The sequence below is a fragment of the Hippopotamus amphibius genome, chromosome 1 (assembly GCF_030028045.1).
Source record: "Hippopotamus amphibius kiboko isolate mHipAmp2 chromosome 1, mHipAmp2.hap2, whole genome shotgun sequence".
Lineage (NCBI taxonomy): Eukaryota > Metazoa > Chordata > Mammalia > Artiodactyla > Hippopotamidae > Hippopotamus > Hippopotamus amphibius.
This window is the reverse complement of record NC_080186.1, coordinates 19248284-19271752: the sequence shown is the minus strand read 5'-3', so window position 1 is coordinate 19271752 and position 23469 is coordinate 19248284. Positions and strand designations below refer to the sequence as shown.

Genomic DNA, 23469 nt, shown 5'->3' with positions numbered 1-23469 from the left:
TTTTTCCATGATAAAAACATAATTTTGACAGCCCTAACCTTGGTAATTTGTAAAGGATGGAATAAAAAAGACCATATTGTTTATCAATAATGAATGCTTCCCTCTCTTTGAATCAAATACTGATTATAACCAGTGTAAGAAACTGGTTAATCAATAAACTTGATGAATGTGTATCAAAATGTTCATGAAAAAATACATTTCTATTTCTTTTCATTTTTACTTTGTAGATATTTTCTAAATGGATATTTTAAATGCACAGAAATAAAAGCTATCTACATGCAACTCTGGAGAGATTCAAAACAACAGAAGTAAATATGCCTAAATTCTAAAGTCAATCAACTTAGTGTAAGAATAAATGTCAGAAACCTCTTCATTGTATACAGATTGCTCAAGGGTTTAAAGATAGTTGCATAAGCCAAAGCTACCAAGAAATAAAATCTTGTATGAATTTTATCACAGAAGTCAACAATCCTGGTAAAAGAAAATAATAGAACTGTATAGAAAATCTGCATCTACATTTTTTTTAAAGGAAATTATATCAACTGAAATAGTAGAGAGCTTTCCAAATGCTGAACACAAAAATTTCTCAGAATCCTGTGGAAAATAGTAAAATCTTCCATTCAGACTTTAATCTCCTTGTTTAAGTGGGAAAAGGGGTTTAAATGAAAGGGGAAATGATTCAGTAGTTGTAGAAATAACATCAGATGATTTCTATTATGTCAACCTATACACTATACGAACTGCCATGAAAACTTTCACATCCCAAATATTCCAAGATTTTAAGCTATGGTCTTCCCACAAATATAAGATGGGGTAAAAAGCATGTTCTAAGATCATCTTTTTTTTTTTTACTAACTTTCATCCATTTGCCAATCTCAATCTCATCTAACTTCCCTGATAAAGCAATAACAGAGGAAACTAATTTTGCAACAGAGGAAAATAATTTTGCCTTCATCAAAATTATAACAGATAGACCCTGCCTTCCTTGGACATCTAGAGAGACAGCCAAGTGTAATCATGGCATAAATTAAAAAAAAAAAAAGAAAGACAACGAAGAGAATAAATATCCAAAGTGGAAAATACTTCATAACTGTGTTTCAGAATGTGTCTTTCATCCCAGTTTTGAGGACTGTAGCTCTTTCCTCATTAGTGCTCTACTCTGCACCACTTAGTCCACCATTCACTTGAAATAGACACCCCCCTTTCCCTTGAATCTTTTTCATGCTTAAAGCTATGAGGCAAGATTCAATGTTTCCTGATGCCAATTTACCACTACTGTTAGAGTAAGTGATGAGTGAAGATGGCTGTCTGTGTACTGGTACAGAGGTGACATATTCACCCACGGAAGCTACTGCTATAGAATGTCTCAATATGTAATCTGATAGTGCTTCTTCCTGCAACAAGATAAATCATCATCCAATATTGTATTACAAAAAGGTGGGTACCCAAACTTTTGATCAGCAATAAGGAGTTCTAAGGAAGGTAAAGCAAAGAAATCTCCCTGAGCCAAATGGATACAATATGGAGTTTTTCTTATCTTTCTATATCAACTACTAATTGCTTTCTATACTAATTACTGATAGGCTTAAAAGATGCAGAATACTTATAAAAATCAGGCTGCTTACATAAAGCCAGTGCTTACTAAATGTTAGCGTATCATAGGGAAGAAAACATTGCCATTTTAAAGCAATATACTTAAAATTTCCAAAAACAGCCTATGAGAAATAGCGTTTCTTAAACAAGTTAGGTATAAAAATTACCAAAAACATTATAGTCACAACCACAGTCTTTGCAGTAGTACATAGAAAGTCTTTTTTTTTTAATGAATAAATACATAGCAAACTTTTGTTTTATTTTCATCAAGTTCATCCTCCCTTGTTACAACACAAATAATTCCTGGTTTAGGACTTCAATTTAAGAAACAAACATGCAGAGTGCTATTCCTCAATGTGGCTGCAGAAAAATTTAATTGAAGGAAGTGCAGTGATTGAGATTAGGCAAAACTGCAGTAAATATGTTGTCACCATCACAACTATAATTCAGTCCTAAAGGAGTGAACCATCTTCTCTCCAAAGTCTAACAGTAAATGGTGGTGGAATGGTAATCTGTGTATTTTACCTTGTTTTTAATATAGGATGGATAATGCATTCTTTAGATTATCCACATTAAATATGCTTTAGAAACAAAATTCTACTTGATATTTTGACAAACCCACACTACTTTCCTTAGGTAATTTTTACATTACTAGTCACTGTACTGCTATAGCTAAATAAATGAAATATCAGTTTATGTAGTGTTGCTCAAAAGATCTATAAACAGCAAGGCTGATGCTCACCTAAAAAAGGAGCATTTTTAAAACAAAGGAAGAAAGCAATAATGTTCCAAATGAATGGCACTGGACAAAATACATATAACCAGTAACATGTTCAGATGGAGAGTATCAGGTGTCCACTGGTTTCTCTTATATGCATAAAATGCTTAAGGAAGATCTTGAAAATATGGTTCCTCCCTCTAAACTTTTAGTTTCTACATAGTGTCAGATGTTATAATTGGTATGAAGGATAAATGCTTTTAGGCAAAAGTAAAAATTCATGTACAAAGTAAAATAGCAAAATCTGTAGTGACTCTCTGTAGAAGGCTCTCTTCTCTGGTGGTAACATCCTTTAGTACATATCCAGGATAGACTAAATTGAAACAGAATATTTTGATACAGTAGCAATCCTTTCATATACTCTTACTAAATATTATAAAATTCCAAAATTACATAAATATTCCTTGTACCATGCATTATACATCAGTTTGGGCCTGACTGATGAGGTCATGGTTACTATTTTAACAGTTAAACAGTGCACCTCAGAAGTTCTGCCATCTATACATAGTGAATGGACAGAGTGGTGAGGGCTCTAGAGAAATGGCAAACTACCTTTAAAGTGAAAAGTTTGTGATGGAGTGTCTCCAAATTAGAGGAGAGGAGGATACGGGGTAGGGGAGGTAGGCAGGGGAAAAGAATTTTAAAATAATACTGCTTAGAAGTATATATTTAAAGATGGCTACTATACCTTGCTGATCCTTTATCCTAATCTGGAATAACTGCATGTTTGTGCAAAATAAAGTTTCTACTTTATAGGAAGAGGAGCAGTCTGTTAGGAAAAGCATGTTCTTAGTCAGGGGAAGCTGTGAAGACATCTCTCTCGTAAGTGCTATTTTATTTGGTAAGTCTTTTGGCTACATCGCTATATGCTATTTCAACCTCCTTATCACTGGGGCAGGTATTGGTGAACTCATCCCTACTATACGCGTTAGTTAAGTATCTCCAGATGCCAGTCATTCCTTTTGGAATATCAAAGTTGCGATATTTTTTGGCCACCACCTGAAATACAAAGAGATCAAAAGTTAACATTTATATGCCATGTCTTATAAACCAGACATATATCTGATTTTAGGGCAAATTAGTTCTGCGAATCTCTGAAAACTGCTTCTACTTGAAGTCTGTCACCTTCATTCTAACTAGACTTTTAAATAATGATAAGAACTGCAAACTACACCAAAGATTCAGAAGTGTGACGGTGACTGCAAATGCCTGCCTTGGCCGTCCAGAGAAACAGCCAAGTGTAATCACTGGATAAATACTTTAAAACAGACACACTAGTTTAGATCTCTGTTTTTCTTTATCTTGACCTCTACTGCACAACTATCCTATATAGCATAGTGTTTCACAAATGCTCAATAAATATTTTCTGCCTTGAACAGAAAAAGCTAGGTGATCACAGAACAAAGTTTGATGCCATAAGTCAGTGTAGCAACCACTTCAAAGTTATCTGTTACATCTTTTAATTTTTACGCAGTCACAGGAAAAAAAAATTCCTTTTTCTCATATGCCTCGATTTTAAGACACAAGTTTCCATTTAACCAACCCTAGGGTGTTTCAACTATTGCCTGAACAACATTAAGTTACACTCTTTGGGAGGTTTCTAAATAGCGTGTGTCAGAAGATAAGCAAAATTTTACACAGAGGAAGTGCTGTCTTAGTAAAGAGACAGTAGGTGTAATAGCAATGAGAGCCCACATCCTGCAGGCCTACCTTGACAATGTGCAGTTTGGGCAGCAGGTTGCAATCAGCTAGTGTCATTTCATTGCCATCCAGAAATTTACGTGTGGAAAACTTAACGTCCTCCATACTATTCTCATCAATTTCATCAGGGAGGGGAGAATTCAGATATTCATCCAGTTTCTGCAGTGTTTTCAAGAGACCCCTCTCCAATGCTGAAAGAAAGATGGAAACACTGTAAGAAGGAAAACTGCCCAAGCCCCAAAGTAGAAGCATTACTCCTTCAGTCAATAACTGTGTGTCAATATTTCTCTGACCCTGGAGAACAAAACAGACAAGGTTTCTGCTCTCCTGAGGCTTATTTACTTGGGGGAGGGAAATGAGACAAATTTATAGATAAAATTATAAATATAAAAAACAAGCATAATTTCAGATAGTGGTATCTATAAAAATTTGTTAATAACTAAATGCCCCATATACAAACACATCATGCCCAATGCAGGTGATGTTTAAACTGGGGGGGGGAAAAAAGGGTAAGAAAAGGCCAATCTATTATTTCAAATCTAGGGAAGAAAATATTGCTGAGACAGAGATTCCTGTCCTCAATTTTAAGTCCTTCTTCTATAAAAATATTTGGATTTATATCCATGAAATGTGTTAAGAAACTCCAATCCAAGCAATCCAAACAAAGAAGCCTGAAGTTTTTGCACTGCCTTAATATACACAAGAAGCCAAAAATAGCACTGTCTTATAACAACATGAAAAATAGAGGTCAGGTTAGAGAGTTCAACTTACAATACTGAATTGGAGGCCTCTTTAGCAAAATAGATTAAGATGCTATAATTGTTATAATTCAGAGAAGTAGGATGTAGCTACCCTGTATATCTAGAAAGTCAAGGTTAGTGACCCTTAGCAAAAGAGGATGGAAACACCATTAGAAAGGAATAAATGAATAACAAAAGACAGGCCCTCCCTTATACCTTTTTATCTTTTATCTTCTCAACCCACCTTCACCTCCCACTCCCAGAAAAGGTGAGTTCACACTGATGAGTACAGTACTTGGTCATAAAAGAAAGTTAAACATTATAAGGTGACACTCCATATTAGTTATAAGTTTAAATAAAGTTGTATCCATCACAGAAAAAGGCAAAGTTTTATATGCTGTATATTAGATATTTCACCAGCAACATAAATGTCCTAACCTAATACCTCTTCTTTCAAACTGCTTCCACCAACTCATCCCTTGATCCCTTCAAAGTAGTCCAGACAATAGATGGTAGTCTTAGCTAGGTAGGGGGCTGTGGGCATAAAAAGGATTTTAGAAGTACTTACGATATAAAAACCTACCCGGCTTGGAAACCAAACTGAATATGGAAAAAGGAGGATAGAGGTATTCAACAAAATACAAATTGAGGCCCTACTACACCAAGTTTTGTTCTAAGTATTGTTAAATTCACTACTGAATAAAACATAAAAGGTTCCTACTCTCAGAGTTTATATTTTGGGGAATGAAAGTAGTATAGACAAGTTGATCAACAAAAGATTCTCAGGGCGAATGCTGGTACCACTCCTGAGACATGTACTTTTCTTGAGGAAAAGCATATTCAGGGAATGTGGAGATGAGTTCAGTATATGCTGACTTTGAGGTGTCTGTAAGACATCTGAGCAGAGATGTCCACAGACAGTTGGGTTCTAGTCTGGAACAGATTAGGCAGGGGCAATGTATTTGCAAATCCTGAAAACATAAATGAACGCTGAAGCCATGGAAATGAAGGAGAAGCAGAGGGCCTAGGACAGAACCCTAAGGAACATCACTGATGGTGTTGTGTGAAGCAGATAATACATTTTTGTCGTTATTTGGCATTTCATTATACGCTTATATAATAAATATGTATCCATTCTGCTAATGATGTTTGTGTTGTTTACAGTTTGGGGCTCAGGACTAATTGTGTAACAAACATTCTTATGCAGATCTCTTGGTGCACATCTATTCACATTCCAATAAAAAATGGAATTGTAGATGAGATATCTCACACTTGTTAGAATGGTCATAATCAAAAAGACAAGAAATAACAAGTGTTGATAAGGATGTGGAGAAAAGGGAATGTTCAGGCACTGTTGATGGGAGTGTAAATTGGTGCAGCCACTATGGATAACAGTATGGAGGTTCCTCAAAAAAATTAAAAACAGAACTACCATGTAATCCAGCAATACCACTTCTGGGTATTTATCCAATACGGAAACAACCTAAGTGTCTACTGACGAATGAATAAAGAAAATGTGGTATATCAACCATATATATACAATGGAATATTATTAAGCCACAAAAAAGAATGAAATCTTGTCACCTGCAACAACAAGGATGAAACTTGAGGGCGTTATGCTCAGCGAAGTAAATCAGAGAAAGACAAATACCATATGATCTCACTTATATGTAGACTCTTAAAAGTCAAACAAACAAGATCACAGATACAGACAACAGATTTGTGGTTGCCAGAGGTAGGGAGGGGGTGGGCAAAATGGATGGAGTCAAAAGGTACAAAATTCCAGTTATAAAATAAATAAATCATGAGGGTGTAATGTACAGTATGACGACTATAGTTAATAGTAATGTACTGAATATCTGAAGGTTGCTAGGAGTTGTAAATCTTAAAAGTTCTCATTACAAGAAAAAAAACTTATCTACATGTGGTGATTGATTTATTGTGGTCATTTCACATAATATACAAATATCAAATCATTATGTAGTACATCTGAAACTGATGTAATGTCAATTATACCTCAATAGGACTTCCCTGGCGGCACAGTGGTTAAGAATCCGCCTGCCAATGCAGGGGACGTGGGTTCAAGCCCTGGTCTGGGAAGATCCCACATGCAGAGAAGCAACTAAGTCCGTGTGCCACAACTACTAAGCCTGTGCTCTAGAGCCTGCGAGCCATAACTACTAAGCCCATGTGCCACAACTACTGAAGCCTGTGTGCCTAGAGCCTGTGCTCTGCAACAAGAGAAGCCATCGCAATGAGAAGCCCGCACACTGCAACGAAGAGTAGCCCCTGCTCAATGCAACTAGAGAAAGCTCACACACAGCAACAAAGACCCAATGCAGCCAAAAAAATAAATAAAATTTATAAACAATTATACCTCAATAAAATTTTTTTTTCAATTTTTTAAAATGGAGATGTAAGTTACAGGGTATGTGCGTGTTCAGGTTTAGTAGCAACTGTGATCAGTTTTCCAATTTCAGCATAGCAAGCAGCAGCGTACGGATGCTCCAGTTACTTCACATCTTCAGCAACATTTGGTATTGTTAATCTCTTTAATTTTAACCATTTTGGGGGATGACAAATTCAGTTTAACATCCTTTCATATTTATTGACTCTTTGAATATCCTCTTTTTGTAAAGTGCTATTTCCTCATTTTTTTTCTTGGACTGTTATACTGACTTGCAGATTTTTAATATACTGCAGATGCAAATCCTCTGTGGCTATATGTACTATACATACCTTCTCACTTGCTTAATGGTGACTTTTGATGAACATAAGATCCTAAACCTAATGTAGTCCAATTTACTTGTTTTTCTTTTATGATCAGTACTTTGTGTCCAGCTTAAGAAATCTCACCCACCCCCAAATTGTGAAGCTACTCTCCATTATCTTCTACAAGATGTATTATTTACCATTCATATTTATATCTACCATCCACTCAGAATTGGTGTATAGTGTGAGGCAGGGATATTTTCTTGACTCTAAATTCTGTTCCATTGTTCTATTTGTCTATCCTTCTATTAGTGCCACACGCTTTAACTACTGTAACTTTATAACAAGTCAATATCAGGCAGTATAAGTTTTCAAACACATCTTTCTTCAAGATCATCTTGGCTATTCTTGCCTCCATATATTTCCCTAATAAACTGTAGAATTAACATGTTAATTTACACACACACACACACACACACAAGCTGCTAGACTTTTCAATGATCTATAGATTCAATACAATCCCAGTTTAAGGACTGGTATCTTATAATTTTGAGTCTCCAATATATGAGTAGCATTTATTTCTTTTAAAAATTTCTTTTAATTTTATGAAATTGAAAAAAATTTCAATTTCTTTTGTTTTCTATGTAGAGGCCTTGCCCATTTTTGTTAAATTTATTCCTAAATATTTGACATTTTTCATTGTATAGATATTCTTATCACATTTCCTATTGTTTCCTGTTAGCATGCACAAATGCAATTATTATGACAGTCTCATAGGCAACCACTCTGTTAATTCATTTTTTTTATTGTTATAGTTTATCTGTAGATTATTTTGGATTTTCTACATGTACAATTATAATATTAAGAATAATGACAAATTTATCCCTTCTTTTACAAGCCTCATACTTTCCTTTACTTTCTGTTGCCTATTATACTGGCCAAGACTTCTGGTACAATGCTAAACAGAAGTGGTGACAGTAAGCATCATTTTCTAGTTCTCAATTTCAACAGGACATTGTTCACTACTCCCCTATTAAGTATGATGCCTGCTATAACTTTCTGTAGATTCTCTGTCAGATTAAGGAAATTCCTTGCTATATTTAGTTTGCAAACTTTTAAAAAATAAACGTTTTAATCATGAGTATTAAATTTTATCAAGTACTGTTTTTCTGCATCAGTTGAAATGATCACATAATTTTTCTTTTATTCTAATATTGTGACAATTTAAATAGATTTTTGAATGCCTAAACAATCTTCCATTCCTGAGTTAAACTCAGCTTAGTTATGTATATTATCTTTTTTTGTATTGCTGAATTTGATATATTTTGTTTTAGACTTTTACATCTTTGTTTGAAAGACACTGGCCTAAGAGTGTTCCTTCTTTTGATGTTTTCGTGTGGCTTGACGTCAAAAAGCAAGTTGGGAAGTACTTCCTCTTTTCTGTTTCCTGGCAGAGTACACACAAGAGTCATGTTACAGGGCTTTCCTGGTGGTGCAGAGGTTAAGAATCTGCCTGCCAATGCAGGGGACACATGTTCAAGCCCTGGTCCAGGAAGATCCCACATGCCGCGGAGCAACTAAGCCCACGCACCATAACTACTGAGCCTGTGCTCTAGAGACCACAAGCCACAACTACTGAGCCCACGTGCCACAACTACTGAAACCCACAAGCCTAGAGCCTGTGCTCCGCAACAAGAGAAGCCACCGCAATGAGACGCCGTCACACCGCAATGAAGAGTGGCCCCCACTTGCAGCAACTAGAGAAAGCCCATGCACAGCAACGAAGACCCAATGCAGCCAAAACCTAAATTAATTAATTAATTAAAAAAAAAAAAAAAGACTGATGTTACATCTTCCTCCAAATGCTTAGAAGAGTCCCTCAGTGAAGCCATCTTTGTGAAATGGTTTTTCATTAGATAGCTATAAGACAATTCACATTCTGAATCCCTTCTTGCAACAATTTATGCAGTAGTGTTTTCAAATTTATAAGCATAAACATTTTCACAATATCCTCTAAAAAATCATTTAAATGTAAATCATTTTATTCCTAATGTTGGTTATTACTGCCTTCTCTCACTTGTCTTGATTTTTCTTGTCAAGGATTTATCAATTTTTCTTTTTTTTTAATTAATTATTTTATTGGCTGTGTTGGGTCTTCATTGCTGCACATGGGCTTTCTCTAGTTGTGGAGAGCAGGGGCTACTCTTTGTTGTGGTGCATGGGCTTCTCATTGCGGTGGCCTCTCTTGTTGCAGAGCGCAGGCTTAGTTGCTCCGCAGCATGTGGTATCTTCCTGGGGCAGGGATCAAACCCGTGTGCCCTGCATTGGCAGGCGGATTCTTACCCACTGCGCCACCTAGGAAGTCCTCAATTTTTCTTATTAGGCTTTTCAAAGAACTAACTTTTAGCTTTGCTAATCCTGTCATATTTGTTTTCTATTTCATATAATTCTACTCTTTTAGTATTTCATACCTTCTGCCTTCTTGGGTTTAATATGCTGATCTAACTAAACCCCTGAGGTAGATACTTTAATATTATCAATTTTTAGCTCTTTTTCTTCTAATATATGCATTTAGAGCTATAAATTTTCCTCTAAATATAGCTTTAGTGATAGCATATAAATTTAGACATGTTATATTTTCATCATGTTATTTGCCAACCAATGGGTTATTCAGAAATGCACTGCTTAATTTTCAAACGTGTAGAAATTTTCTAGCTGTACTTTGTTACTGACATCTAGCTTTTCTTTGTGGTCAGGGAAAATATTCTATACAATTTCAATTTCCATTTTTTAGAAAATTTTTCAGATTTGCTTCATGGCTCAGCTTTACAGTCAATTTTGTGTTTCATATGCATTTGAAAAACAAGGGTATATTCTGCAGTTGGGGGGCACAGTGAGATTAAAGTTATATATCAATGAGATTAAATCTGTTCACTGTGTTATTCAATTCTTCTGTATTCTCACTGCACTTTTCTTTTGGCAGATTCTAACAGTTACTAAGGGAGTAAGTTAAAATCTCCCACCAAGATTGTGGATTAGTTTAATTCTCTTTTAGCTCTGTCAATCTGGTTTATATTTTGAGGGAAGTTATTTGGTAATACAAATTTAGAATTATTTTATTTTCCTGGTAGGTTAATCTTTTTAAATCAGCTTGAAATGTGTTTCATTATCTCTAGCTTCTTTCCTCAAAGTCTACTCTGTGCAATTCCAGTATAGTTTTGCCAACTTTCTTTTGGTTAGTATTTACACTATTTTACATTCAACTCTCCTGGGTCAGTTGGTCTGTCCATTTATCTATCTGTGTGTATTTCATATGTAGGAAACAGAGTGGCAGAGAGAGAGGGAGAGAAAGCGAGAATTCCTTCTTGAACATAAGCAACATATTTTTAATCCAGTTAGCAAATTTTACTTCCTACTTGGAGTATTTGAATCATTTACATTTAATGTAATTACTACAAACTTTGGTTTAGAACTTACATCATAATTTGTTTTCTATTTGCCCGCCTGTTCTGTGTTCTTTCTTGCCTTCTTTTGGATTAAGTTTTTTAAAAATTGTTCTTCATTTCCCCCTCTACTCATGTGTTATACATTCTTTTCCTGTATTTTGTTTCCTTGACTTATTAAAGCTTAATTATAACTTTTACCACTTCCAGGATAATGCATGGACCTTAGAACACTTTAACTATGTTTAATTCCCCTCCTGTCTCACATGCTACTATTGTTTTGTGTATTAATTTGACATATATTTTAAATCCCAAAAGACACTACTTGTTCTATACACACAGTATTCATTTATATTTTATATTTATACTACTTTTGCCTACGCTTCCTTCTTGCATCTCTGGGTGTTCATCTGAAATCATTTTCCTTCTGCCTGAAAAACTTTTAGAGCTTTGTTTAGTGCGAGTCCGCCAAGATGAATGTTCAGTTTTTGTTTATTTGAAAATGTCTATTTTGCTTTTATCACTTAAAATTCACAAATAAAAAACTAATATATTAACGATTACATTTTTATAGTATTTTTTGGTTGAAAAACTTGAACATATGTTAAGAGAACTGATTCTCAGAGCAGCCACGGAACATAGGAAGGGTAGATATTATCCTATCTTATAGATACTAAAATAAACGAGAAGAGAATTTGCCTTTTTCAACATCAAAGAAAGGAGATCTGACATCTTGGAATTTGACTTGTTATGACTACCTGAAATTATAAATTGAACTGTGAATTTTAGAGGCTCACAGAAGAGGCAGTAAGAAAAAGCTGACTGGTTAGCAAGTATATGAATCCAGGACTGTAAATATAAATGTCACATCTTGAGGCAAAAATAAAATATTTGGATGTGCCTGCTTTCACTTTTTGAGGGTATTTCTTTTAACTCTGACGATCTCATAACATTGTCTTCTGGATTCCATTGTTTCTGTTAAGAATCAGTGCTCAGTCTTATTGCTTTTATCTTGAAGCGCTTTCTTTATGCCACTTTTAAGAGTCTATCTCTGGTATTCAGCAATTTGACTATGATGTAAACAGGTGTAGTTTTATTTGTCCTGCTTGGGTTTTGTAATGCTTGACTCCATGGCTTGTTATTGCTCATCAGTATGGAAAATTCTTGGCAATTATCTCTCTGAATGTAGCTTCAACCCCATTTTCTCCTCTTCTTCTGGGATTCTGGTTATACATGTCAAACTTTTTTTATTGTGCTCCACATGCCTTACACTCTTTTCTGTTGTTTGTTTTGTCTTTTTGTCTCTCTGTGCTTCCACTAGCTATTTCCTTCTGTCCTATCTTCATGTTCACTAGTATTTTCTCATTAATGTCTAATCTGTTAAATTCATCTATTGAGTTCATAATTTCAGATATATTTTTTAATTCTATAACTTCCATTTGATTTTTTATAACGTCCAGTTCTTTGCTGAAATTTTCACTTTGTTCTTTTACTTTTGAATATATGTTATTTTGAAGTACCTGATAACTGAATAGCTTGTAATTTTTAAATTGTTTCATAAAATGTATTAGTTGTATTCAGTCCTTTATATGGCCACTTTCTATTACTATTAGATTTTTTAAAGTGGTAAATTTTTAAACTCAGGGCTGGTTTATATTAAACAAATAGTCTACTAAATCATGAACTTCTTCCTTCAAATTCTTGTTATTAACACATTATTCTTGCTCCCCAACTTTACTATATGTTCTATGAAAGTAAAGTCTGTGTCTTGTGCTCCTTCTGCATATCCCCTAAAATTCATGGCACTTTACCTCAGCACATACTGGACACTTGGTCAATGTCTGGCCCCGACGGAGAAAGGCCAATAATTAAGTATAAAAGTTTTGAGTTTCTTAAATGTATGAAGGAAGTTCAAAAGAAAATTAAGTGAAAACGTAGAACAGACACTTTTAAAGTCAGATGGTTGGAGATATTTACACTTGATTTTTATATCCTCGTGGGAAGCTGAGAATAAGGTAGGTACTACATATTGCTATAGAGCACAGAGCCATTTAAAAAATGTAAACAGGAAGTGGTAACATTATTTACTTAGGTAAATATCAAACAAATTGGAATGTGTTATGTCAAGTGACAGACAACAAGATTAAGATCCAAGAACTACCTATTTTATTAATAAAAAGTCACTCTAGTCATAGCCAGGATCAAGCTAGTTTATTTCTTAAAGAAAATAGTTAAGAAACAGGCCAACAGAACCCAGTAAAATAAAGTTGAGAGGAGTTAGGGGAGCTCAACTGCAACTGGGGAAGTGACAGGGAATCAAGCCATTTAAAGATAAGATCAAAAATACAAAGGCAATAAATATAACCTTTTTATTAGTTACATACAAGCTGTTAATAATGCATGCAGTCAGCTGAAATGTAAAGTTTATACATTAACAAGAAAATGCAATGTGAGAAACAGCTAGGTTAGTAAGAAGTCCAGGGCATGATGGAAAACTTTTCATGGCTGCACTTAAAAAGAAAAAAAGGAGACAGTAGAATCTCAGGGCTGTAGAGGAACAAACTTTTAAAGATTAAATATTAAAAAAGCAGTGAATGTGGAACAGATAGATATGTGGACTTGTTCTTTGACCAGATTACAACGAACAGGATCATGACCTATAAGGAAGATAATACTGAATTCGAACACTGAAATAATGTCTCAAATGGCACTTGAGTAGTATGACAAGTCTGCTCTAAGTTAATCATTTTCCTGAATTAATTCTCAAATGTATCCAACAGAAAAATAAAATATTCTAAATTTACGAGGTTCATAACATACAATACTTATGATCCTAGCTGTAAGGCATGAACTAAAATTAAGAAGCTGGCAGAACATTACAATTATTGCTCTTTCCATAATTTTGGACTTGGCAAAGTACCTGCAATGAAGTTGAATTGCTGTACTCGACTAGAATGTTAGTGATTTTTCATAGTTAAGACTGTTAGAATAAAGGGTATATTAATGAAAACAAGGAATGCTGAACTAATTTGATACAATTTGTATGTGTAAACATAAGGAATGTACAACAAAACAAAGGAAAAGGAGGTAACAAGAGGTTACCTTCTACTAAAGAAGTACTAAAGAGCATAATTTAATAAACATAATAAAGTTTTAAAGACAAACCATCACAAAGGAATTTGAAATTGGTTAAGATAGAGAAAATGTCAAGATTAACCACTAGAAGGCAGTAACAGGCCATCAAAAAGTAGCTCTTTTTTTTTTTTTTTAGCTCCTTGTCTTTCGTAATTAATTACCACTATTATTCTCTAATACCCCTGTTGTAATAATGCTGTATCTCTAAGTGGTATTTCAAAAGTTCTCAAAAAAAATTATAAGCACAACAGAGGCCATACAATCAGTTTTTAAATTAACTGTGAAAATCAAAAGATTAACATACACACATTCTCTCTCTCTCTCTCTCACACACACACACACACACGCACGCACGCACGCACACACACACACAAACACACCAGGGTCAGAAGTGTGGGGAAATGAATACTTTTTTCACATTAGTGAGAATATAAACTATTATAGCCTTTGGAGAACAAAACCTTTTGACCTATTTGAAATCTAGTACAAGACATTCACTGTCAGCACAGTGTGTCATAATAAAAAACTTGAGGCAATCTAAATGTCTATCAACAGGGAAACAGTTAACTAAAAATCCATAGTATGGAATATTAAGAAGCATTTCTAAAAAATGATGCAGATTTACATTTTGATATGAAAGTATTTCTACCATATAATACATGCAAAAGATAACTGCAGAATGTGTATATATACATAAATACACATTTAAGTACAATGTATGCATAGAAAAAAGAAAGATACATACTAACTGTTTCGGAACAGGTAATATGATGTGACTAAGAAGGGGCACTGACATTTTATTAAATTTATTTCTGTACTATTTTAACTTCTTCAGTAAGCATGCACTATTCTACTACTGGTATAATTTGAAGGAATAAACGCAAGGCAGAAAGCACTAAATGTAACAAGACCGTTTCTGTTGCAGAAAAACCATATAATTTATAGTGAGGAAAACAAAACTATGAGCACTTACATGGATAAAACTATATTTTAAAGCTACTGCTAGTTTTAATAAAGGGGTAAGTCTTATACAAGCAATTTTTAAAGGCCAGGTAACACATCAGTGGAAAACAGGGAGAGGTAATAAGTATTTAAACGTGATTAAGTACCCAATGCAGTTTCATTGCTACAATGATGAACAACCATCTGATTCCACACACTTTTCCAGAGAGAGAGAGAGAAAGAGAGAGAGGGACGGAGAGAGGGAAGCAAGTAGGGAGGGAGATTAAATCTTGAATAAAGAGGAACTAGTCAGAATCTAATGATTCCTTGCTTCCAATTAAAAATCTGAATCTAGACATTATGAAATATGCTTCAGAGCATACAATGGCAGATTTCATCACTGCTAAAATTCACTTATCTCTTAAGAATATTATAAACATCAATAGACTAATAAATTATGTTAGTTACATTTGGGAGCTTAATAAATTAATGAAATCACAGAACTAAAAAAAACTTTTCAGATCTGGGGTCACACCTAACCCATTCCATAAAATGAACTACCCATTAATTTCTCTCTTAATGCTTCAAAAGAAAACACAAACTGTTATTCCCAATCACCTTGGACATGTTACCAAAAGAATTATGTATTTTATCTATCTACCTTTTATCTATGTTTCCTTTTATTTATTTTATTCTTTAAATCTTATTTATTTTGTCCCCCAATATAAGCATTGGCCCTTCTGTTTCACTTTCACTAGCCTTATTGCTGTAGCATCTAGGCATCTAATCCCTTACTTAGAATTAGGTCTTAAAAGGTCTTAAAATTGTCCAAACACATTGGCTTTTGTAAAATAGTTAACAGGTTTTTAAAACTAATCAAAGACTTGCGTACTCTGATTTACCATGTAAAGTGACAAATTCATCTACATGTAAGTTGTTTATTGTTTGGAGGATAAGGAGGTGGATGACTAAGGCTTATTTAAGGCATTTAATTGCACAAAACAGACAGATAAGAGACCTGCAACAAATATACATAAGGGAGACCCATTAAGCTCCAAAGTGATTTGGAATACTGTTTTCTAAAGCCTCATGGCAGTGATAGGCCACTGTGGCTGGGGGGGGGGGGGGTCGTCCCCAGGGAGGTTGCTTGGCAACTGGAATTCTTATTTACCAATAGGTAATTTAATATAAAAAGCCTTCTAAGTTATGTAGTGTGTAATCCATTAAGTTGTTTGTTCTTATTGGTTACAGCATTCTAAGGACAGTAAGTGTAGGTGGCTACTTAAGACAGTAACAAAATGATAGGAAAAAATAGAATACAAAGTCTTAATTAAATGAGTCACTTTCTCCCCTATTCCCTCCCCCATCCCATCCCTCAAAGCAATTGTTTTTTTTGTTGCTGTTGTTTTTTGTTGTTGTTTTTTAAGCAAACACATTTTATTTCCCTCTCCTCCCCACCAAGTGTCAAAAGAAATTCAACCACCCTCTAGTTTCCAAAAGCCACACAGAGGAATAAAAACAGTTATGACTTTAACTAAGAGAGTTCAACCAACTATGCAGCAAGAGCATCTGGGTGTAAAAAGAATAGTCACCTGCAGGAAAGAGGGTGGAACAGAAAAGATACTGTCTGTGGATAAGAGAGGCTCCAATGTAACTCTTTACTGAGTGTATAAAACTCTCAAACAGAAACAGAAGTCAGAAAAAAAGCCAATTACTAAGGAAAATTGCTCCCAAACTAAGGCGGCTACTGAAACACATTTAACAGACATAAGCCAGGCCTGAGAACTAAGGTTTTTCCCTTTGCTATATAGAAAAATGATTTCATGAAGTGAATATTATTCCAGAAGCCACTGAAATTCAATACATGTAAAATGCTGCAATTTAAAAATTTAATATTAAAAAAATGAAAGCCTGAAATCTACCCACTGAAATAATATAAGGAAATCAGCAAATGTTTCAATTTTTTAAAAGATGTTTATTCTTGCTTAACCAGCACTGATATTTTCCCCTCTATGGTATTCTTGCTCATTTGCTGCCATAAACTCTACCCAAAGAACCCCACCCAAGCTGCCAACCAGTCTTAAAGGATGATGGATTATAGATAGTGTCTTTAGGAATTGGCTCTTTGGTTACTCTTGGCACTTTTAATTAAACACTAATGCTCTCTCTATATATAGTTTTCCCCAGGATGAACCATGTTTAACACCCCAAAGAGAAGAAAAGGGGAAATGACTGAATGGTGTAGTTAAGACAAGGTTCAATAAATGGGACTTCTTTCAAAGAGGCTTCCCTTTACTATATGTAAGTTTGGTAAATGAAATAATAGTGTCCTTTAATAAATAAAAGAAGGAATTTGCATCTGTACTACCTAAACAATTCTCACCATGAAAATATGACTTGATAATGAAAAGTCTTAGTTTTAGGATACAGAGAAACTTGAAAGGCTGGTGAGTCTATGGTCTCTTAGAGCAACTCCAAAGACTGCTCTTAAGGGTAATTAGCACAAAAATCCACCCAGGCTGACTTTAGGTTGCTGGCACCCAATAATAAACAAAAGATTTAGTAATGGTTTAAATTAAGCTATATCAATCTATTCCAACCACCACAACCACCCGATCCATTGTTCCTGAGGCACTGTAATTTTCTGTATAGCTCCCTTCATGGTAACTTCTCAGAAGAATACGAGAACAAATTCATTCAATAAACACTTTATCACACACCTACTTTATGCTAGGCACAGTCCCACTAGCAAGAAACAGAGAAAACAGCAATTTAAGGACTTACCCTGGTTTATAATAAAATCTCTGATCAACTCTGAAAGTCAGTTTTTAATACTTATGGGAATGTCTGGCCTCCAAAGTAATCATTTATCATCACTGTCATAATAGGATTGTTTGGTCTTTGTTCCTGTTTTTGTTTAGTTTGGGGTTTTTTTTGGGGGGCGGAGGGTTCTACAGTGCTAATTCAGCCATTTGGGGTTTTCTTACCTTCATTAGTCTCTGGTCTTGAATTCTTGATATATGCAGAGAATTTGGCAAAGATGTCCATTCCAGCAGTATTTGATTCTGGGTGTTTTGGTGATAGCTTCAAGTACCTGAATGAAAAATGTAATACTGGATTATAGATCCTCCAAAGATACATTAGTATACATTCTCTCAAACTATTGTGCTAGCAGTTACTAGACATCTTTTAACAGTTATTACTCTAATAAATGCCATCATCTGTTTTCCACGGTATTTTTAAGATGTGTTTTTTTCTTAGGAAACAAAGTTCTACACAGTGTGTTTGTTCACATGTTAATATTCTTGGCAACCAAAGCGCATCCGCACTCCACCTCCATTTTATAAATTAGAATGCTGGGGAAACAGTCTACTTGTTCAGAGACTTGTGCCAAGCCAATGGGCGTCTTAGAAAGAGAACTCTAGAGCAGAGCTGTCCAAGAGGACTTTCTGTGATGATGGAAATATTATATATTTGAATTGTCCAATACGGTGGCTGTTAGTGACTTGTGGCTATCTGAATATGAATTTAAATTAATCATAATAAAGTTAAAATTCATTTCCTCAGTTGCACTAGCCACATTTCAATTGTAGAGCTTTCTCAAATAGGAATGCCAAACAGAGGGATCTTTGATATGCCACGCACTGAGCCAGTCGTGTGCAGCAGTACCATAGAACCCTGACAGGAGGGAAAGCGTCTAGGCTGGCCAAGCTTAGGTTAAGGACAAAAACAGCAGGAGGCCAATCATTCACTTCAATCCTACCTTCAGGATTTTCCAAAACCTCCCATATATTAAACATTGTATGGGTGACACTGAGCAACAGAAAAATAAGACATCAGGAATTTTGTTAACAAGTGCTCTGTTGTGTTGTTACAAAGTGTTTCTACTTTGAGAAGAGACATTCATGAGGCATCAGCTTTTTTAATAACACACACAAATGTGTATTTCATATACTTAAATTTCAAACACACATACTCAATGTTTATTTCTTCCTCAAACTGGAAAATACATGTGAAAAAGCCCAATTCTTTACTTTTCCCTTCAGCAGAACTTGTGTCAGCTCCAGGGAGTCAGAACTAGAGAAATTCAGACTCAGCACCTTTTTAAGGGTAGACTGATCAGCTTAAAGCCCCTGCAAAATGGGCTGGTGGGTAGTAAGACTACGGAAAAAAATCTTACATTGAACTAGTTATTTATATCTATTCATATACTTTAAAATGCTGTCTTACTACTTTTCTTTAAATTAAAAATGAAAGTAAGGTATTTTTAGAAAAAAATTTAGTTCAGTTGCAAGCTGTAGTTTCAGGTTAGTTTTTATATTCATATCTTTTATATTTACCATTCTAAATTCAAGAAAAGATATATCTTCTAAATTAGACATAGTACCATATTGGTAAGGAGAATATAAAATATCTACTGAATACCTACATGCTCAAGTTATTTTTCTGTTTACTATCTATTTTTAAGCTTAAAGAGTTCCTTATAATTAGAAATGAAATCAATTACATAACGAGCTTTTCAATAATTATAGTAAATAAATTTCACCTGTGTGTATGTATGTATATATTATATATGTGTGTGTGCATATGTGTGTATATATATTTTATATATATATATTAAAAAATGTATTTTTTTTCCTGCTAACTATACAAAACTTTACCTTCTCTCTTTTTTTTCCCTGACTGAGCTGAAATAGTTAATTCCAGCTTCAGTATTCCTGGATTTCCCTTGACTATGAAAACAACCAACCTCTAGTTTAAATGTTTCCACTGCTTACAATACAGTACCTTCATTGACTCATTCCAAACAAAAAATAGTGCAAGGAACAAAAGTGCCTCTTCAATATATCTATGACTTCCTCTAACCAAGTTTCCAAATTTACTTTTCCCCAACCAATATTTAGCAGTACCTACTTTTTCTTATGAAGAAAACTTAATAATTCTCAAAATAACTTCTAGGAAGGTAGGCTTGAATTACAGATTATTTATATATTCATTATTCATGCATATATTCATTTATTCTAATTATTAACTACCTACCATGTGTCAGGAATTGTATTAAGTACCAGAGTTGTGAGGATGAACACACAGAAGCATACTTACTAGAGATCTGTTTTAATGAACAGGTAAAAATGAAGAACTTGCCATCAGCATATCCTTTATTCATATGGAAACATGTTATTACAATTTAAAAAAAAAAACACTGTTCTCTAAAGTAGGTTAAACATGCCCTATTCTTCTCCTCCAAGACAAATGTGTACTATTAACTTAATGCATACCATACTATAGTTACAAGAGACCACTCACATCATTCTTTCATTTCGCCTAAGAGAAAATTATATTCCAGAAAGCTTGCATACTTGGCCCCCAAAAATCACTGGACTAGTTAAAAGTATTGTCAAACTAAATCTCACATCTCCTGTCCCGAGGTCCAGTGTTATTTTGTTTTTGTTTTATTAAAGATCAAGTTCTAAAGGATAAATCAAAAATCAGTTGTTGGGACTTCCCCGGTGGCGCAGTGGTTAAGAATCCACCTGCCAATGCGCGGGACACAGGTTCAACCCCTGGTCTGGGAAGATTCCACATGCCACAGAGAAACTATAAGCCCGTGCACCACAACTACTGAGCCTGAGCTCTAGAGCCCGCTCGCCACAAGTACTGAAGCTTGTGCACCTAGAGCCCACGCACCACACTGAGAAGCCAGCACACCTCAAGAGAGAGCAGACCCCGCTCTCCGCAACTAGAGAAAGCTTGGCAACAAAGACCCAGTGCAGCTCCCCCTCCCGCCCCCCCCCAAAAAAGAAAGAAAAAAGAAAATCAGTTGTCAACTTTTTTTGCATTCCCCCCAAACACTGGATTTTAATAATTCATTACCAGTAGTTTTAGCAAACTGCTTGATAAAGCAATACTTTTCAATTATCATGAGCATTCACTTTAACATTTAACAAAAGGAGGGCGAATAATAAAAGGCTATGTGTCAACAACAGAAAAGACATGTACATGAAGGGTATTTAGACTTTCCAATCAGTCCTTTATTACATCCTATATTATATCACTGACTATTATTAATGGTAGACTAGCTAAGAATATTTCCATCCTTTAAGAAAGATCTCAAGACATTTTCTCCTTTCTCATGTTAATGTAAGAATAAAGTGTGGTTATACAGTCTATTAAATTATCCCCATAAATTCAAGTTTCATTGTATTCCTCTTTTTAAAAAAAAGGAAAAAAAATAAGGCTTTACAACAGTTTATAAAATTCTTCTCCAAAATTATCTACTTCCTCTATCCTTCTATCAGTAAGTTAGCCAAGCATATAAGCCTGCTTCAGTCAAAAATCCAAATTTCAAAGTTTTTTTGAAAGCTTTTTTTGGGCAAAATACTCATAGTTCCTCCTTTTAAGCAAGGGGGACTGAAAAAAATATCCCCAGAAGACAAGATAGTTTCTTCTTTAAAACCTGTAGTTACCTAGACCAGCAAAAGTTCCTTGATTTTAGTTTTTCATTAGTCTCTAAATTATAAACAAGTCTAGGATAGACAGTTGCCTGTATTTGTATATGTGTCATGATTAAATCAGAAATGCTCACATAAAAACCCTTTTGTTCTCAGTATCATCAAATGCCAAAAACATGTTATTAGAAATGCTAGATTCTAGTTCATCAGCTTGTACAACTCTTCTGCCTTTTCTCCTCATCCTATCTGGAAACAAGAAGGCTTACAATCAGTGTGAGTACGATCAGCTAAGGACCTGAAGACCCGCTTATCCTACAGAGAAAAGGCAGATGGTCCCTGACTGCCCTAGAACAGAGGAAAGGAAAAAGAATGCATGTGGTGGCCCCAGAAACACTTCCTACTCCCTCTTATCCTCTAGAAGCAATTCTGCATGACAGAGAATATGCTGTTTGATCAGCATTTCACCTTATGGGTTATAGAGCCCACTAAGGGCAAGGTACTCCCAATCCAAACATGCTGTTTCAAAGCATATAAATAAAAATTTATCAGACATTAAACCTCGCCTACTCTTTAAGAAGGATTCAATAAATTAAGTTTGACAACCACCTTCAGTCCCACTTGGTCACCACAGTAAAACAAACTACCTCTGCTTTCTATCATACCCCTTCTCTAAACTTGAGCTAGCCTTTAATTTTGTACCCACTAAAGCACAATTCCAATTAAAGACTCACATTTTACCTTTTATAAAAATGAAACTCAACTAAATGAGAAATAGAAAAAAGAAAATAGAGGAAACATAGGTTTTTGAAGGCATATAGACCTGGCTTTGAAGGTAAGTATACCAGCTCTGCCACCATTAACTGTGAAACCCTGGACAGATTATTTGGATTACTCATCTTCAGTTTTTTCATAGTCTTCGAGAGGATTGAGAAAATCTACAAAATAATCCACAATACACAGTGCATGGCACATAATTAGCACTTGAATGTAAGTTAATAACAGCAGAGGCATCAAAGATACTCCCTTCTATACAAAGTAAAATTTTAAACTTTATTTAGAAACTCTCTTCAGAATATAAACTTCAACATAAAAACAAGGAAAATTAACCATAGAGAGAATTTAGCAGATTATGAATTCTTTACAATAGAAATATCCCAAGTTTTAAATTAAATTATTTAAACTGAAAGAAAAGATCATCTCTGGTTAGAGTACCTCTATGAATATGCCCAAATGAAATGAAGCTAAATTTTCTATATATAAACAGCAAAGTGAGGGAATTCCCTGGCCCTCCAGCGGTTAGGACTCTGCCCTCTCAATGCGGAGGGCTTGGGTTCAATCCCTGGTTGGAGAACTAAGATCCCACAAGCTGCACGGCACAACCCCCCACCCCTCCCACCACCCCCCAAAAAAAGGCAAAGTGAAAATGTTTATTTTCAAGGTCCAATTCAAAAAGCTATGATGTCTTACAGAGTACCAGACGTCAAAAAAAACACAGTATTTTGATATTAGCTCTACTATTTCTCTTAATATTTATTCCCTTATTATTTACAGATAATAAAGTCTAAAAAGTTAATTCCCTTGGGTGATAGCTTCAAAAAGTTACCTTTAAAATTGGCTGGTAGGATATCTCCCAGAAACCTATACCACATTCCTGGTTAGACATTCTGGCTGGGTTCAATCTGAACCTGTCTTTCCCCGTATCTTCTCCTTAAACTTCTCTCTCATTTTGGGACCTCAAATAACCAGTCTTTCCTGACCTATCTCACGTGTCCCAAACCTACTTTCACCAGATACCCTATAACTTAATCAGATTCCTACCTCTCTCAGTGTGGCTTACTGGCCTAGCCAGGGGCCAATACTGACACCGTGTAGCATTGTAATGAATGAAGAGAAGTCCTAGTCATTCCAACTTAACACTGTGACAAGTTAACTCAAATACAATCAGGAGAAATGTCTCTAAGGGCCATCTAAGA

General features: G+C 34.9%; 1 protein-coding gene across 1 annotated transcript in view; it reads right to left on the bottom strand.

Moving 5' to 3' along the window:
• Window positions 1–607: 607 nt before the first annotated feature.
• Window positions 608–23469, bottom strand: part of CLIC4 (chloride intracellular channel 4) — a 73202-nt gene continuing 50340 nt past the window's right edge. The window contains exons 4-6 of the mRNA XM_057700506.1: window positions 18032–18138; window positions 4082–4263; window positions 608–3370 (exon numbers count right to left, since the gene is read on the bottom strand). Coding sequence (XP_057556489.1) covers window positions 3206–3370; window positions 4082–4263; window positions 18032–18138 — 454 coding nt within the window. The 3' untranslated portion in view covers window positions 608–3205. The remainder of the gene's footprint in view (window positions 3371–4081; window positions 4264–18031; window positions 18139–23469) is intronic.